Source organism: Sceloporus undulatus, chromosome 6 (genome assembly GCF_019175285.1).
Source record: "Sceloporus undulatus isolate JIND9_A2432 ecotype Alabama chromosome 6, SceUnd_v1.1, whole genome shotgun sequence".
NCBI lineage: Eukaryota > Metazoa > Chordata > Lepidosauria > Squamata > Phrynosomatidae > Sceloporus > Sceloporus undulatus.
Window position 1 is genome coordinate 99,845,113 of NC_056527.1, and position 16,465 is coordinate 99,861,577.

At 39.1% G+C, this 16,465-nt stretch overlaps 1 protein-coding gene across 1 annotated transcript in view; it reads right to left on the reverse strand.

Annotated features, from left to right (window-relative positions):
- The window catches only part of LOC121933676, a 52,031-nt gene that overhangs the window by 35,126 nt on the left and 440 nt on the right, over positions 1-16,465 (reverse strand). Inside the window, exons 2-9 of the mRNA XM_042473659.1 lie at positions 13,091-13,148; positions 11,414-11,549; positions 9,900-10,111; positions 9,193-9,325; positions 7,761-7,858; positions 4,868-4,997; positions 2,821-3,035; positions 85-217 (exon numbers count right to left, since the gene is read on the reverse strand). Of these exons, the coding sequence (XP_042329593.1) occupies positions 85-217; positions 2,821-3,035; positions 4,868-4,997; positions 7,761-7,858; positions 9,193-9,325; positions 9,900-10,111; positions 11,414-11,549; positions 13,091-13,148 (1,115 nt within the window). The remainder of the gene's footprint in view (positions 1-84; positions 218-2,820; positions 3,036-4,867; positions 4,998-7,760; positions 7,859-9,192; positions 9,326-9,899; positions 10,112-11,413; positions 11,550-13,090; positions 13,149-16,465) is intronic.

Sequence of the window (16,465 nt, forward strand, 5' to 3'; positions counted from 1 at the left end):
GATGATTATTGTAAAATGTGATCTTTTGTTTAAAGTGACACACAGAGACAAGATTACATATGGTGAAGACGAATCACAACTTACCCCTTTTGCTAAGCATGTTTCAGGATGCTCATTGGCACAGCAGCTCTCCAGTAACTCTTCATACCCTTTGGCAGATCTGACAAGCAGCTGTGGAGAGAGTTCAGGATGTCTCTTTCCATACTGATTAATAAAACTGTAACATGTAAAAGGTTTTGTGAGTACACTGTCCCCGCCATCACAATTTATCAATTAAAAGTAGCACATTTTTAGCATGTTTAAAGCTCATTTGAAATGTGATGCTGGAAGAGAGGTCTATGGATACCACAAACTGCTACAAAGATGGATGAATCCTTGAACAAACCAGGCCTGCACTCTCACTAAACTCCCAAATGACTAAACTGAGTCTGTTATACTTTGGACATATCATAAGACAGCATAACTCATTGGAAAAATTGATACTACTGAGGGAAGTGGAAGGTAGTAGGGAAAGAGAACGGCTATGTTGCAGGTAGATTGACTCCATCAAGGAAGCCATGACCCTTAGCTTCTAAGACCTAACCAGGATTGTTGATGGCTGGGACTCAGGGTGGTGATCTCTCATTCATAGGGTTGCTGTAAATCAAAGTTGACTAGGACTGCATCCACACTGCAGAAATACTCCTGTTTGACACCACTTAGCTGCCATGCATCAATGCTATGGATTTATGGGATTTGTAGTTTTGTGAGACATTTGGCCTTCTCTGTCAGAGAGCTCTGGTGCCACAACAAACTACAGTTCCCAGACTTCCACTACATTGAGCCATGTCAGTTAAAGTCTTGTCAAACTGGATTATTTTTTGCAGGGTGGATACAGTTTAGATGGCAGATACCAATAATAAGACAACTAATTTAGCTGGCTAGGTACTGGTGCCTTGTAGAGATATGGGATCCAATAGCTCTCACCCATACTGAGAACATATAAAGTATATGAACTCCCATCCCAGAATATATAAGGTCTGCAAGCAAAATTTAATTCCTGGCATGTTCTGTGTGCGCATTTTTATGGAATAGTCATTATTATCACTCACTAGTTTTCAGCTTTTCTGATTGCTTGGTGCCCTGTTTCACTTTGTATTAATATTTTGTCATTTGACTTTGATATATATTGTAATAAAGTTTTACTGATTTGTTTTGAAATTATTACTCTTTTAATTTGTGTCCTTTAGTCTTGGACATGTTTGTAATGTTGTACCCACAAATCATCATCATCATCATCATCATCATCATCATCATCATCATCATCATCATCATCATCTTCTTCTTCTTCTTCTTCTTCTTCTTCTTCTTCTTCTTCTTCTTCTTCTTCTTCTATTTTTAATCAGGAATTTTAAACCTGAATTTTATATTTAATTATTATCCTATGTATTGTGATATAAATACTGAGTAGAGATGCTGCTTAATAGGAACATTTTATGTAAGGATTGTGTTTTAACTATGTCGTAACCCGCCTCGAGCCGTGAGGATAAGTGTGTAAGAAATATTATTATTATTATTATTATTATTATTATTATTATTATTATTATTATTTATGACAAAACAAAAACAAATGAACAAGAAACTAAGGCTATTGCACTGCAAAAGTAGCAGCTGACCCTTCATATCCATGGATTGTTTATTTATGGATTCAGTCATCCATTACTTGAAAATATTAAATAAATATAAAAATTCTAAAAAGCAAACCTTGATTTTTCCATTTTATATAAGGGACACCATTTTATTACACCATTGTATTTAATGGTACTTGAGCATCCATGGATTTTGGTATCCATGGAGGGTACTGGAACCAAACCCCAGTAGATAGGGCCCACTGTAATGCAGTTTGACACTGCTTTACCTGCAGTGGCTGAATGCTATGAAATTCTGGGATTTGTGATTTTCTGAGATATTTATCCTTCTCTGACTGAGAGATCTGGTGCCACAACAAATTATAGTTCCCAGGATTCCATAGCATTGAGCCAGGGCAGTTAAAGCCGTATCAAAGTAATTATTTTTGTGCTTTAGTTGCAGCCTGAGAAAGAGTTCTCGAAAGCAAATCTGCTGTGGAACAACTTTGTTTAGATTTGGACCAAAACAGACGGCCCTTTAAAGCTTGCTTCCGGGCATCTTGGGAGCTTGGCATTTATATGCTGCACACATCGAAGATGTCAGGAAACCACCTGGACACCACCCAGACACCCAGACGTGGTTGGCTATAAGACACTCTGGTGATGCGGTGTTTACACACCGCACACTGCCAGAGCATCATGAAGCCACCCTGGGGCTGCAGCGGGAATAGGAAAGATGGCTTTTTCCCAGCCCAAATAGGAGCGGATCTTTTCTGCTTTTATTTGGGACATGTTCAAGGCAGATTGGGGCCATGGCATGTGCTTGCCGTGGTCCTAATTCTCCTTAGGTGGAGGCAGCTTCAAGCACCCCTTTGGGGGCATCTGTTCTGGCTCTTGTCTTTTCCAGTGTAATAGGCAGATTCCATCAGTCTTGTCCATTTATTCCTCCTCCTATTGCCCCTTCTCTGTGGATCTCACAGTTTGCAGGCCTTCTGATCTTGCATATTTCTCATTTCCCTTTTCTTCTTCCTGCATACTGCTCCATTTCTATGTTTGGTTGATGTTCTTACATCAGACATTGCACTGCAAGTGACTATCTCTACACTGACCATCCTACATACAGTATCCACCCCAGTATGCAAATAATCTTTTCTATAGTGCATCCCTATCAACAGGGGGAACTAGGGATTAATCTGAACTTCCTGTGCCTTACTTTGCCAGATGTTTGTCCTTATTTTCGGCATAATGCTGGCACACTTCTTTGTTATCCACAAATTCTCTGACTGTTTCTGACAGATCTGCAGGTTTGTCATCATTCTCCACATGAACAATGCATTCTGCTCGTTCCATTACAGGTTTTTCGCAGCAAGTTGACAATTTCGAAGAGATCTCATTTTGGTGAGCACAGACATATTTTGTCAGTTTTTCCTGTAAGAAAGAAAGTTCACAAAGAATTTATTATTTGAAGGGAATCACTTTCAAACTGTAGCCTGGCAAAGCCTGCACTGGAGTTCTTTAGAAGTTTATCCTTCACAAAGAGATCTTACCCTACATTTCATGGCTTCTTTCCCTCAGCTAGAAGCTCTCCCTTTGACAACGACTTATCCTGCAATGTAAAGATGCAAGGCATTGTAGCCTATTTGAAGCTACAAGAAAGAATGCAGTCCAAATGGTACGGAAAAAAATCTGCTATAAACTGAGGGCTGGTACAGACTGGCACTAAAAGCCATCTTGTGGTTGACATGGGGTGCAAATGCACAAACCCGATGCCCCCAGAACACCACCTGGAACCCCCCCTGCCTACACATGGGCTGGCTTCATGGCACTCCTGAGGTGCAGTGTTTAGATGCCACATACCTCTAGAGTACTGCAAAGCTGTGATTGCGGCAGAAGCAGTGCACTTTTGCTGGCTCAAAAAGGAACAGAATTTTGCTGACTCTTTTTGAGCTGGCAAATAGCCGGACCAAGGCCATGGCATGCGGTTGCCATGGTCCCGATCCGGCTCTCTCAGGGGCGGCATCACACCACCCCTTTGGGGCCATTTGTTTCAATCCTGAATGTGTGCTGCCTAGGGCATAGCTCAAAATCGCTTGAGACTAGCACAGGTTCATGGACACATATGTAAGTTTCCTGTCAGGTAAACCAATGTAAAAAAGATACCATGAACAAACATTCAATATATCTATGAGTGTATCTACACTGTGGAAATAATGCAGGTCAACACCACTTTGACTAGTATGGCTCCATCCTACGGGATCCTGGGATTTGTAGTTTTGTGAGGCACTGACACTCTTTGACAAAGAAGGCCTTGTAAAACTACAAATCCCAGGATTCTATAGTATGGAGTTACTGTCTCCGACCTTGAACAAACTTTGAACAGCATTACCATCCTTTCATTTCTTTTCCTGGAGCCAGTTCTAAAAGTTATCATAGGCTCAGGGGAATGCATTTTGTGGTGTGGGGTGTATTGCACCTCATCAGACTCTTGGGGGGGGGGGGGGCTCCCTTCCACTTCACTTCCTTAAATGTTCCCAATGCCCTCCAGGCAATTTCCCTATTTTTTCTTCCTCCTCTTTAGACCAAGGAATTTTTTTCTTTCCCCACATAGGAAATAACTCATTCATGTCACTTCTAGTGTTTTTTTTTTAAAAAGCAATGGAGGTGGGAAAATGTGGCAAAATGGGCATTTTGGGATTCCTTCCCTCGTCAAAATAATGGAGTATGCAAGGATGATTTTTCAGAGGTATATATCATTTAGCCAAAATCATATAGCAGGCAAAATCTGGCCCCTGATATGCCAGCCTCTTCTTAGAGGCCTGGCCCACTCCTTTGACATATACATATGATAGAGATAGGATGGTGTTCTCTCTGTGTAGAAAATCCCAAGTACAAACACAGTTATTATATTTGTATAGGTATGGAAGTCTTCACCTTCCCCCTCCACCAACATATGTTTACTGTATGTACAAAGTTCAGTTCAGGAGTTAAAAACAGGTTGAATCTTGGCTAAGCCTTCATCATCAACTGAATTTTCCTATGATATTCTCAATTTTCTGAAAAATGATAAAAAGTTTTTGTTTGTTTGTTTTCAGTGTAACAGATACTCTTTCAAAGATTTGAAAAAACAGAATGGGGATTTCACCAGGAAATTCAACTAATGCCCAAAGGATATCAAAAACTAGGAACAGAATGGGAGATTTTTCTGAGCAATTAATTTGCTGTAGGTTTGGTGTAATGGGAATAAAGTGAACAACTCTTACCCGGTCAAGCATGCACTCTAGCGTATCACCTTTGCAACACTCTTCATAGATGTGTATAATATCATGAACTATCTTTTCAAGTGTAGCTAATTCAGCCTTTGGGAACTTCTGGGATAGGTAAGCAAGTTTCCTGGAGCAATAACAAATGAAAGATTAGAATTGTTTTAAAAGAGCTTCAGTGTCACATCTGCAGTGTTTTGACTATATTTTTGGCAAGAACACTGGAGTCCCAGGTCAGAACTGGGATGCAAATCTTTGAATATTTTGTCTTTGTATGCAATTTTCTTGGTTTTCTTTCTGGTGTGGGAGAAACAAATACTTATCTGCAGTTTTTGTCTGGCATTTGTCCATCCTGTAGCATTGTGGGACAATTATTCCATGAAAGAAATACAAGCAAACCCCCACAATCTTCATGCATACCCCCCTCAAATGTATTATTGGAATAAGGTTTTCCCAAAACACTTCAGAAAGTGTAGATACTGGACAAAAATTGTAATCCTTTTTTTTTATTTTTATCTAGCCTGATCTCTTCAAAGAAATGGGAAATTCACTTCTTTGAGTACTGAATAACAGTGATTATTATTATTATTATTATTATTATTATTATTATTATTTCTATTCCTGGATGAGAAGAACAGTACAACCCCTGTACGTGCAGGACTTTACACTTACCCTTTTTTCAGAAAAAAATTACATTCTCTCTAGACATTTTGTAGGTCTTCCATGGTGATTCTGTTGCATTTTTCTGGGTGAAGATGACCATAGAGTCATGCTGGAGGAACTTAAAATGTCTAAAGAGTTACTCTCTAGGAATCTCTAGGAGGTTTATCACACTAGCGAGACCCCGTGAGCAAACAGGAGTTAAACTACATTCGAATTTAAAGTAAACCTGTAAATTTGGTTAGTTTTTCACACCAAAATGACACTGAAGTGCAATAATGTGAAGTTAATCCGCAGTTAAAATGGAGGAAGCCAGCAGCTTTTCAAATTCGGATCTCAACCAAATTTGAAAAGCTGCCGTTTTCCTCCACTTTAACTGTGGATTAACTTTGCGTTATTGCACATTAACTGTGACATCGTGTGAAAAATTTTGGGCATTTCTGGGTTTTCCTTCATGTTAAATTGCATCTAAATCCTGTTTGCCCGCAGGATTTCCCTAGTGTGATAAACTTATAAGTCTTCCAGCACAGCTTTATGGTCAACTTCCACAGAAAGTCATTCATTCCAATAGGATTTTCTGTTATCTGTGGTTTCACACTTCCATAATAAGTCCAGGAACGTATCTCCCTCAGATATGGGAGTCATACTATATAATACAAGTAGGGATTTCACATTTATGACCACTGTAAAAAAGTGAAGAGTGACATGGAAACTGTACAGAACTCAGTTCTGACTGAATACCTGCAAATTATAACTCAGTTCTCTCGAATTTCCTTATCAGGCTGCCATTATTATGTAAAAAAACAAAACAGCCCATGACATTTACAAATCCCAATATACATACTTTGTATGTACTTTCTCTTACTATAAGCATGTTTTTTGTAAGCAACATTCTCTATTGTAGGGAAACATTCCATTGAGATGTTCTCTGCTTGAAATTAAGAACTATACAGGAGCCTATTTTTTCCTTTACTGATACCTTGTAAGATTTGCCTCCCTTGCCACCAGAAGCACACCCCAGGAAGCAGCTATTCCATGCCCTCATGGAATGAATCCTTACTGGAAGATGATCTGGAGGTGAACTCCAGATCTTCAACCATTTCATCCTACGGTAGTCTTCTTCCTGCAGAAGGGGGAAATGAATTCCTCCATTGTATTCTCCCTGTACTGAAAAGTCCCCAAATGTTCAAGAGATTACTCTGCATAGAAAAAATAGGATTTTTTATGAGCAAAAATCTGTTTTCTGTGCAGAAAACAGGCTTCTGCGCAAAAAAAAAAAAAACCCACTTGCTTTTCACTGCAGAGCAATTTCTCTGCAACACTTTGGGATGTTTGAAAACAGGAAGAAAGTTGCTCAAGATTTTCCCCTGTAAAATTCTCATGCATTTTTCTCCTAGTTTTCAAAAGAATATTAATTATTATTTGTTCCTAGGATTAAAATCAAATGTCACAAACTATTTTTTTTAAAACCTGAGAATGTATATTAATGAATATTCTTTCCATCCCTAGCGGGAGCTTCCCTAACCCCCCAAAAGATGTTCCTTGTCATGAGATTCTGAGGCAAATCAGAGGTGCAGTGAGCAGTCAAACCTTCTTCTCAAGATTCTTTCCACCATTTCTGCCAGATTCAGTTATTTCCTTTTTTTCTGTGCAAGTCCCCACATAAACAAAGATCCTGTCTGGAGGGCAGTAACACCTTCCGGAAAAGGTTTTATGGTAGCAAGAAGGGCTACAGAAAATGTGGAATGGGAAATGATCTCTCTACGCTGCTACAGGTTGAGTCTCCCTTATCTCAAATACTTGGGATAAGAGGTGTTTTGGATTTGGAGTTGTTGTTGTTATTATTATTATTATTATTATTATTATTATTATTATTATTATTATTGCAATCCTGTATTTGGATATACATACGTAAAGATATATCTTGGAGATGGGACCCAAGTCTAAACACAAAATTAAATTATGTTGCATATACACCTTACACACATAGCCTGAAGGTAATTTTATATATATATTTTCTGAAATAACATTGTGCATGAAACAAAATTTGTGTACATTGAACAATCAGAAAGCAAAGATGTTATTACCACAGCCACTCAAGAAAAAGTTTTGATTTTTAGAATATTTCAGTTTTCAGAATTCTGGATGAGTGAGAATCATTCTGGACCATGTATATTAATTCTCAGAAACTCAGTATAAGTAACTTTTAAAAAAAAAAAGTAACTGGACTTACACTGCCTTCACTGGTCTGTCTCCAAATTTCTTCATGACGGAACAAGAGTGTTTCTGTATAGCCATGTCTTCCATCATTTGCTTTTTTACAGCTGGTGCCTGTGACAAAATGAAAATTGATGTAGGCAAGTGAGGTAAATTTTTAGCTCAATAATCCACTAGCAGATTGGAATGAAGAAAAAAAGCAAAAGCTGAATTTCCTGATGAGTAACTTACAAGTGCTTATGTAACTCTATTGAAAGTCAAAGTAGTTTTAAATGTTATTAATTTCCCTCAATGAGATTAAGACACAAATCCACAAGAACCCAAAGTGGCTGCCTTTTGATGGATCGTGCCCATATATATATTCCACAGCTATATAGAATTTTGTATACTTAAGCATGTTCTGGAAGGTCCTGGAGGATTCCTTTGCCATTGTGTTTCCAGCTATAGTGATACTGTTAGATGCTTTTCTCTCCCCGCTCCCACTCCATAGGCCAGTAAATGGCTATGTCAATGGGTCCTTCCAGACAACAGCTGAAACCCACTGGAGGGAAGACAGAGTGAAGTCCTGTCTGGATGGAAATATATGTCTCCCTATGCAAAATCTTGGCCATTGTACATTATTTCACTTGTGTACGTAAATAAGATCTGTAGGATGATAGGGGAGCGTTGTGAATGGATCAAGGAAACTGTGGGTTGAAGTTCCTGTTCTAAAAATCATTTTCAAATTATAAATTGTAAACAAGGAATGGGAAACAAGGGGTTTCCAGTAGATATAAACAGAGGACTGTTCATTGTTACTGGACAAAAACTCACTATTGCTCCTGCTATCCACTTATAAAGGACAAAGTGTGTGGCGATTAATGTTTCATTGAACTTTATCGCACGGACCCAGGAACGGGCCCGTTGCGTTCTAAAAAGGGGGTGTTTGGGGAATGGAATGGGGCTTAGAATGCAGTTTACCGCACTCTGGAATGCCACCGCTGCCGCCGGACCTTCCAGTTGCATCCTACATCCATTCCAGGGGGTGCAATTTCTCAGAACCCTTTGGAACAGTTCTTCAAAATTGGCTGGTATTATACTAATAGAACCCTCATGGCACAGTGATTAAATGTTGGTACTGCAGCCACAACATTGCGAGTTTGATCCCAGGTTGACTCAGCCTTCAAGCCTTTTGTAGGTTGGTAAAATGAGTACCCAGTTTGTTGGGGACAACTGGTTTACACATTCTAAGCTACTTAGAGAATGCTTAGTTCACTATGAAGTGGTATAGCATTATTATTGTTATTGCCATTGCTATCTCTATGAACTTCTTGGGCCAAGCTTGCCATGGGGAAGAACCACTTGCTCACCTTGGCATCACAGTGAGCAGACATTAAAGAAACAAGAGAAGAGGATGCTGTCTAACAGCTTAATAATTTCAAGACTTGATTTGGATTATAGTGACATACCTTTTCGCGGAAGCAGGCACCCTTGTCCTCTGCTTGGCAGCAAGTAGTCATGACATGGTCATAACCGTGGGTGGCTTTCATGATTGAGACAACCTTTGCTTTGGGATACCGAATGCTGATCTCATAGAGGTAACTGTAGGAAGAGAAAGACAGATCAAATAACCTGGGCAGCACTTTCTTATAAATGAAGAACCCAGTGCTATAGGAAAAGCTGATATTTACTCTAGTTTAAACTAATAATAGGATTCAGACCTTGGGAGCTTGGAAGAGTTGTAAGGTTTTTAGGGGCTAAAATCTGATGACCAACACAATAAAACACCAGAATGATAAACAGTAATATGTTCACACAAACCAAAAGAGTAACTAAAAAAGAGCATGCTCGGCAACATGATGCTAGGTGCTATTCTGAAAATGAAAATGAAAGTAAAGAAATGAAATGAAGAGATGGACTAGAATAACCAAGAAGAGTGCAGGATGGACTGGGTTACACTCAGAAAGGAGAATATATTGCAGGATAGGTAGGCAAAAGTCTAAGCAGACAGACTTGTTAGAGGCCTCATGTGGCACTTCACAGCTGACATGAAAACAGTCTGAATTTGAATTTATCTTGCATTAGAAAGAGCAACTGGCATTAGAAAGTCATGCATGTTACATCATTACATTCAGAAGAATTCTTCAAAGCAGCAGCAGTGAATTGATTTACTTACTGGCCCAACACCTCATTTTTGTTCTCTCCAAATTTTTTGCAGGCCTCCTCTGTGTCTGGTTTTTGATAGGGTGGAATGAATCCTGGAGTTGAATTTTTATGGGCCAAGAAACATTCATTTCTTTCTGGATCAACTTTAGCACAACAATCAGTAAATCCATATTTCTCAGCAAACCCCTGTTCATGACACATCTCATCAAGGAAAACAGTGCCCTGGTGGACAGATACAAAATCTTGCATGAACTCGTGAGAAATGAAAATCAGTGGCTTATTCGCAGCAGGCAAAGTAGCATATGTTGTTGGAAATCTCTCATGGCCCTTAAATTATCATCCAATGTCAACAGTGCCTTATAGGAATAAACAAAGGGCCAAAACACACTGCAGAAATAATCCAGTTTGAGACCACTTTAACTGCCCTAGCTCAATGCTAGAGTATTCTGGGACCTGTAGTATTGTGAGTCTCTCTGTCAGGGAGTTCTGGTGCCACAACAAATTACAGTTCCCAGAATTCTCTAGCACTGAGCCAGGGCAGTTAAAGTGGTCTCAGACTGGATTATTTCTGCAGTGTGTTTTGGCCCTTAGTTACTATAAAGAATTATTCAGTATGTTCTGTCTGCGAGCTAGGGTTGCCAGATGGAATATGGGGCAGAAGTCTTACAACTGCAGCCTTGAATAGATCTTGGAAAAGGATGAGATATCATAAAACTCCATCATGGAAGACAAAGATACCTTTGTATCTTTGAGGGCATGGAGGAGCACTTAACTTTGTAAGTGGCACCTCTATACCCTGTACCAGAGAGGCACTAGTCCTATTGAGAAGGGATAGTGGCAGCTGAAGGTTAGGGTTTGGAAATTAAGAGAGGACATTCCTCTGGTGTGATGGAGCTTTATGGTACCTTATCCTGCTCCATGACTTGTTTATGTTTAAAGTTACAGGAGCCCCATCCCCATTTTTCCTTGTTCTTTCAGCTTGTTCTCTGTTCTTCCAGGTTGGATCTTAAAAAATAATAACTATTGCTGTCTTGCAAATTCTGCTAAAATGTTGGAAATCTTGCCAACAGTTTACCAATGCTCTACCAAATCCATATTTTATTAGCATCTTACTACAACTCTTGATACTAGATAAACCTTCATCTGCTCCAAGGAGACCAACACTATGTACTTAAATGTGTTTCCTGTTCAGAAAATCACACCATATCCTACACTTTAATCCAAATTATTTGCCTTTCGTCTGCTTTGGCCACATTTTTTGTTGGTTGTGTGTGTATGTGTGTGTGCCTGCATGCACTTTCAAGTTGCCTGGTTAACTTATGGTCACCACATGAATTTCTTAAGGTTTTCTTAGACATGAAGTATGCAGAGGTGGTTTCCTAGTTCCTTCCTCTGAAATATAGCCTACAGCACCTGGTCTTCATATTAAGTACTAAATAAAGCCATGACTAACCAGATAAGTGCTATTTTTTATACTTAGAATATTTCTAAACATATTCCCCATATTTTTCTCCAAAAGCTTACCAAATGTTTTGTACATTCTGGGTCTGCATGTTCATCAGCAGTACATTTTTTTGCAAGTGCAACAACATCGTCCATCATTTTATGCACCTCCTCGTATGTGGCTTTCTGTGCCATCTGAGAGAATAGGATAACGGCACTAGAAAAAGGAATAAAGGATTAAGAAAGAAATTAATTCTGTGCATAACTAGGTAAATATGGTAGCAGTGCTTTCAGTTTGGGGTATACCCCTAAAAGTATTTGAGAGTGTGTGAGTTTGGAAGAAATGGAAGGTATGGTGAAGGAAAATTTTACTTAAAAAAAGTAAGATGGAAAATATTCGAACAATGGGATATGAGACAAGAGGCTGAACAGCATGGAAGCATTGTGTTGACAATACATGAGTTTATGATCAGGTATGTGACAAGTTGGCATTAGCCATGTGACTCCAACTGTTGCAATAGCTGTTGGTGCATTACTGTAAGAGGGATACTGTAAATTCAAATTTAACAAATTGTAATGCCTACTGGGTTCCAAAAAATTAATATATTGTACCTGCATAAAACTACATTTTAAAAAAGAGAGACAGCATTTGATGGATTTCAGCTAAACGTATTAACAATGGATGTTACTTCTGAAAGGTCCAAGCTTGTCAAATTTCAGTGGAATAAGCGTAGAGGTGTGTTTTTTTTTAAAAATGAAATAAAATTATATGAACTGTTTTCTGAGTCAGCTACTTAGGTTGCATCTGCAATACAAAAATAATGCAGTTTGACACCACTTTGTCATGGCTCCATGCTATGGAATACTGGGATTTGTAATTTGTTATGGCACCAGAGATCTCTGACAGGGAAGGCGAAATAACTCCGAAAATTACAAACCCCAGAATTCCATAGCATGGAGCCATGGCAGCTAACGTAGTGTCAAACTGCATTATTTCTGATGTGTAGTGGGCCCTTCCCTTATGTGGGGGATCCATTCTGGACCCCCCCAATAAGGGCAATACCATGTATACTCAAGCCTCATTGAAAACAATGGGTCTCGTGCATGCGGTGCCACAGGTGTGCACACCATTGCCACTTCCGATGCACAGCTTCAGTGTAAGATGAAAGCCGCACATGGTGTGCCCGTATATGACGGGGGCGCACTGTAGATTGAAACGGAGGATACAATTGTGACAGATATTTAAATAAATTTAGAAGCAAACCCATTTTCCATGTCTCAAGTCCAAAACATACTGCAGAAACAATCCAGTTTGAGACTGCTTTAACTGCCCTGGCTCATTGCTAGGGAATTCTGGGAACTGTAGTTTTGTGAAACATTTAGCTTTCTGTATGAGATAGCTCTGGTGCCATAATAAACTACAATTCCTAGGATTTCCTAGCATTGAGCCAGGGTGGTTAAAGCAGTCTCAAACTGGATTATTTCTGCAGTGTGGTTTAGAACTCTATTTCTGCAATGCTAGACATTTGGGTGCTCGGGGGGGGGGGGGGTCATTTTGGAGGGCAGCATTCTTATTTGCCCTCATTTTATCCTCATTCTATCTATAGCTACACCCCAGATAAAATTATTTTAAATTTCATACTCATGGGAGAAAGAGAACCAACATATAGTGACAAACACTTAGAGAATCCTACAATATCTTATTTCAGCATCTCACTCCTAAATAAAAAAAGAAGAAGACCTTATTGAGAGACTTACACGGCTGCAAATTCATCAGCTGATAGTTCAGAGGCACGACTGATGGTGTCATGACTTTCTGTAAAGAAAAAAAATGATTATATTTTAAGTCAACAGTTCTTGTAATAACTAGAAACTCTTATATAAATGTGTATAGAATTGAAGGTCCAGTGATTGAACAACAGAAGGTGATGGAGTTTACAGAAGGAAAGAAATAGGTATTTAAACAACCAAAGTGCTTGCATTTTGATCAACTTTATATAAAACAAATAGGGTAATTCTTAGAATCTACTTCATAAGAAGGGTGAAAATCACGTGGCCCACTATATGTTGTTGGAGTGCAGATCCCAACATTCCTCATAATGGGCTATGATGGCTCACAATGCTGGACATGGCAGCCCACCAATTTCTGGAGCTCTGCACAATTCTTGCTGTTGTTGCTGCTGTGTGTTTTCAAATAGTTTCTGACTTATGACAACCCTGAGTTAACCCCAACATTGAGATTTCTTGGCAAGGTTTGTTCATAGGACGTTTGCCATTGTCTTCTTCTTAGGCTGAGAGAGGCCACTCAATGGATTTCCATGCCTGAATGGGATTTGAACCTTGGTCTCCTGGAATTCTAGTCCAGCTCTCAGACCATGCTGGCTCTAACAATTCCCATTTTTATCCTAGAATTAGCCTGTATTCTTCTGGGAATATTGATTGCCCTGGTCAAAAACATGAGATGTAGGCAGAAAGATGCTTCTGTCAAACTGTTGTTGGGAACTGATGAGCATTTACATGTACAACATGATGGTTCATCTCAATTTAATTTACTTCACTACCAGAATGTATATATTTGAAATAAAGATTACAATATGCCCTATATTCTTGACTACCAGATATTTGAAAGATTAAATAGTGACACCAGTAATAGGTGTTTTTTCATTGTTCATTGTGAAGGGCATTTTGGTTTTGGCAGTCTTGTTTGGTTATTTACTGTCAAGACATTGCCAAGTCACTGAGCATAATTATAATGGAAGCAAATGAACATCACCTTTCCAATACTGGACCTCTAGTGGTTGAAATACTGGAGTGTGGCAACAAATAAGACCTTGATTTTCATACAGATTTTCTGAATGTTAAACACCTTCTGTGGCAAGCAAATTTCAAATAAGATTTAGTAGATATATGGTATCATAGAGTTGAAAGGAACTGCAAAAATCATCTCTTATCAACCCACTGCCCTGCAGGAATAAATAATGAAAGCACTCTTAAAAGATAACCACCTAACCAGTGTTTAAAGACTGCTCCCCGCCCCCCCAAAAAGTCAGTCACCCTCCAAAGCAGACTATTCCACTGCTGAAAAGCTCATACTGTTGGAAATTTCTTCCTTGTGTTAAAGCAAAATCTTTTCCCTTCTAACTTGAATCCATTATAGTGTTGTAGTGTTTTTGGATAGCACACTGTTTTAAAATGTGATTTTAGATAACTGTTATTGGAATTATTGTTGTATGGAATGTATTGGTTGTAATCCCACTTTGATCCATTGAAAGAGGTGGGAAAATACAAATAAAACTTATTATTATTATTATTATTATTATTATTATTATTATTATTATTGGTCCAGGTCCTAGTCCCATGTTGGCATAACTATGCCATATATGCCAGAGAGGGCAAACAAAGCCATTTTCCCTGGCACGCAGAGAGGGGACTAGGAGGAAAAGGTGTGTACCTGTTCCTCCTCCTCCTGGCCATCCTAGGCCTTCAGCTGCCTATGGAGAGGTAGCTGAAAACCCAGGAAGATGCGGGGGAAGAGGAGGAACAGGGACGCACCTGTTCCTCCTTCCCTGAGCTTTCAGCTGCGTCTAGAAAGGCAGCTGAAGGCCTGGGTAGAATCAGGGGGTAAGATGTACTGCCCTGGAAGTCCTGCTCCCATAGGCCAGAAGCCCCACCCCAGAAGGCCCATTCCCCCCAAAAGTCCTGCCTCTGACACATGGTAACATCCAGTGCTGGAAGGCCATTTAGTTTGGGCACCCAGTGCCTAAAAAGCTTGCCATCACTGTCCTAGTCTCTGCAGTGGCAGAACATAAGTTTGCTCCATCTTCTCCCAATGTTTAAATATGGCTGTCATATCACCTGTCAGTGTCCCCTTCTTCCAGCTAAACATAACCAGTTCCCTAAGATGTTCATTATAGAGTTTGGTTTCCAGAAACTTAACCGTTTTGGTTGCCATCACATAACATAACAGATACCATCTAAATAGAACTGTCATGAATTCTGTGAAGCTGCACTTTACATTCCTATACTATGTTGTGGTAGTTCAACAGATTAAATGGATCCAACACTGAACGAAGACACTAAAGATATTTTTTACAAAAATCCCAACTATTCAGGCCTAAAAGACTGCCAAAATATAAGACAAAAGAGTTGCAATTGTTTGCACAAATAATATTTTAAAAGAGCAAGGGATGGGGGGGAGGTTAACATGTTAAAAGAAGCAAACATTCAACCATGTCCATTGTTCAGTGAATCTGTGTACAAAGCATCAAAATATACATATTACATTCATATCTGGATCATTCATCATCTGCGACCAGAATAACAAACTTGTGCCCCATCCCAGTCCATATTGACCAGCATAAATTATACATGGCTCCACAAAGCCATTCATCTACACTTTGACTAAGTGGCTAGAAATATCCTAAATTCACATTGTGAAATGTAATTCAGATTACTGGATTTGAAATAGAGTAAATATCTGAATACTTGCATGCTCATAAGCAGTGGTAGTTGCTGCCTTCCATCTCAATGGAATGGTGAATACAGACACTCTTTCTTTTACAGAAGCTACACCAAGGTGCTGCATTCCATCTCCCAAACATGTTTCAACACCTTGCATAGCTTCATTAAAGTGCAAACTAAGAACTGGTGTGATTCATATTCATATTGATATGGGTGTATGTGTGTGCTATCCATCATCATTATGAACAAGGAAGCATGGGAGCTGTGCAACAGTATATTACTTCCTCTAATAACAAACTCAGGGGATGAAAGACAAGAGGATTGAGAAAAATAGGGCCTCTGATGAAAACGAAGGATGCATCAGCATGTTCTAAGTACTTAAAATTCTTGCCAAGAAAACCACATTAAAGATAGGTTTTAGGGTCACCGTAAGTCAGAAACAACTTGAAAGCACACAACATCAAGAAGGCAGGAGAACAGAATGGAATATCCTGGAGAGGGCATCACTGGCTGGAATCCAGAACAGAAGCATTTCTGTTAGAACATGAAGATAGACTGCAACATTTTTAAAATCTTTATTTCATTTTTTGGCAGGTTTCACACACAAATAGTCAATGAAATGCCACAACAAAACATGATGCATAGATTCCATATAAAATATATTTCCAGTAA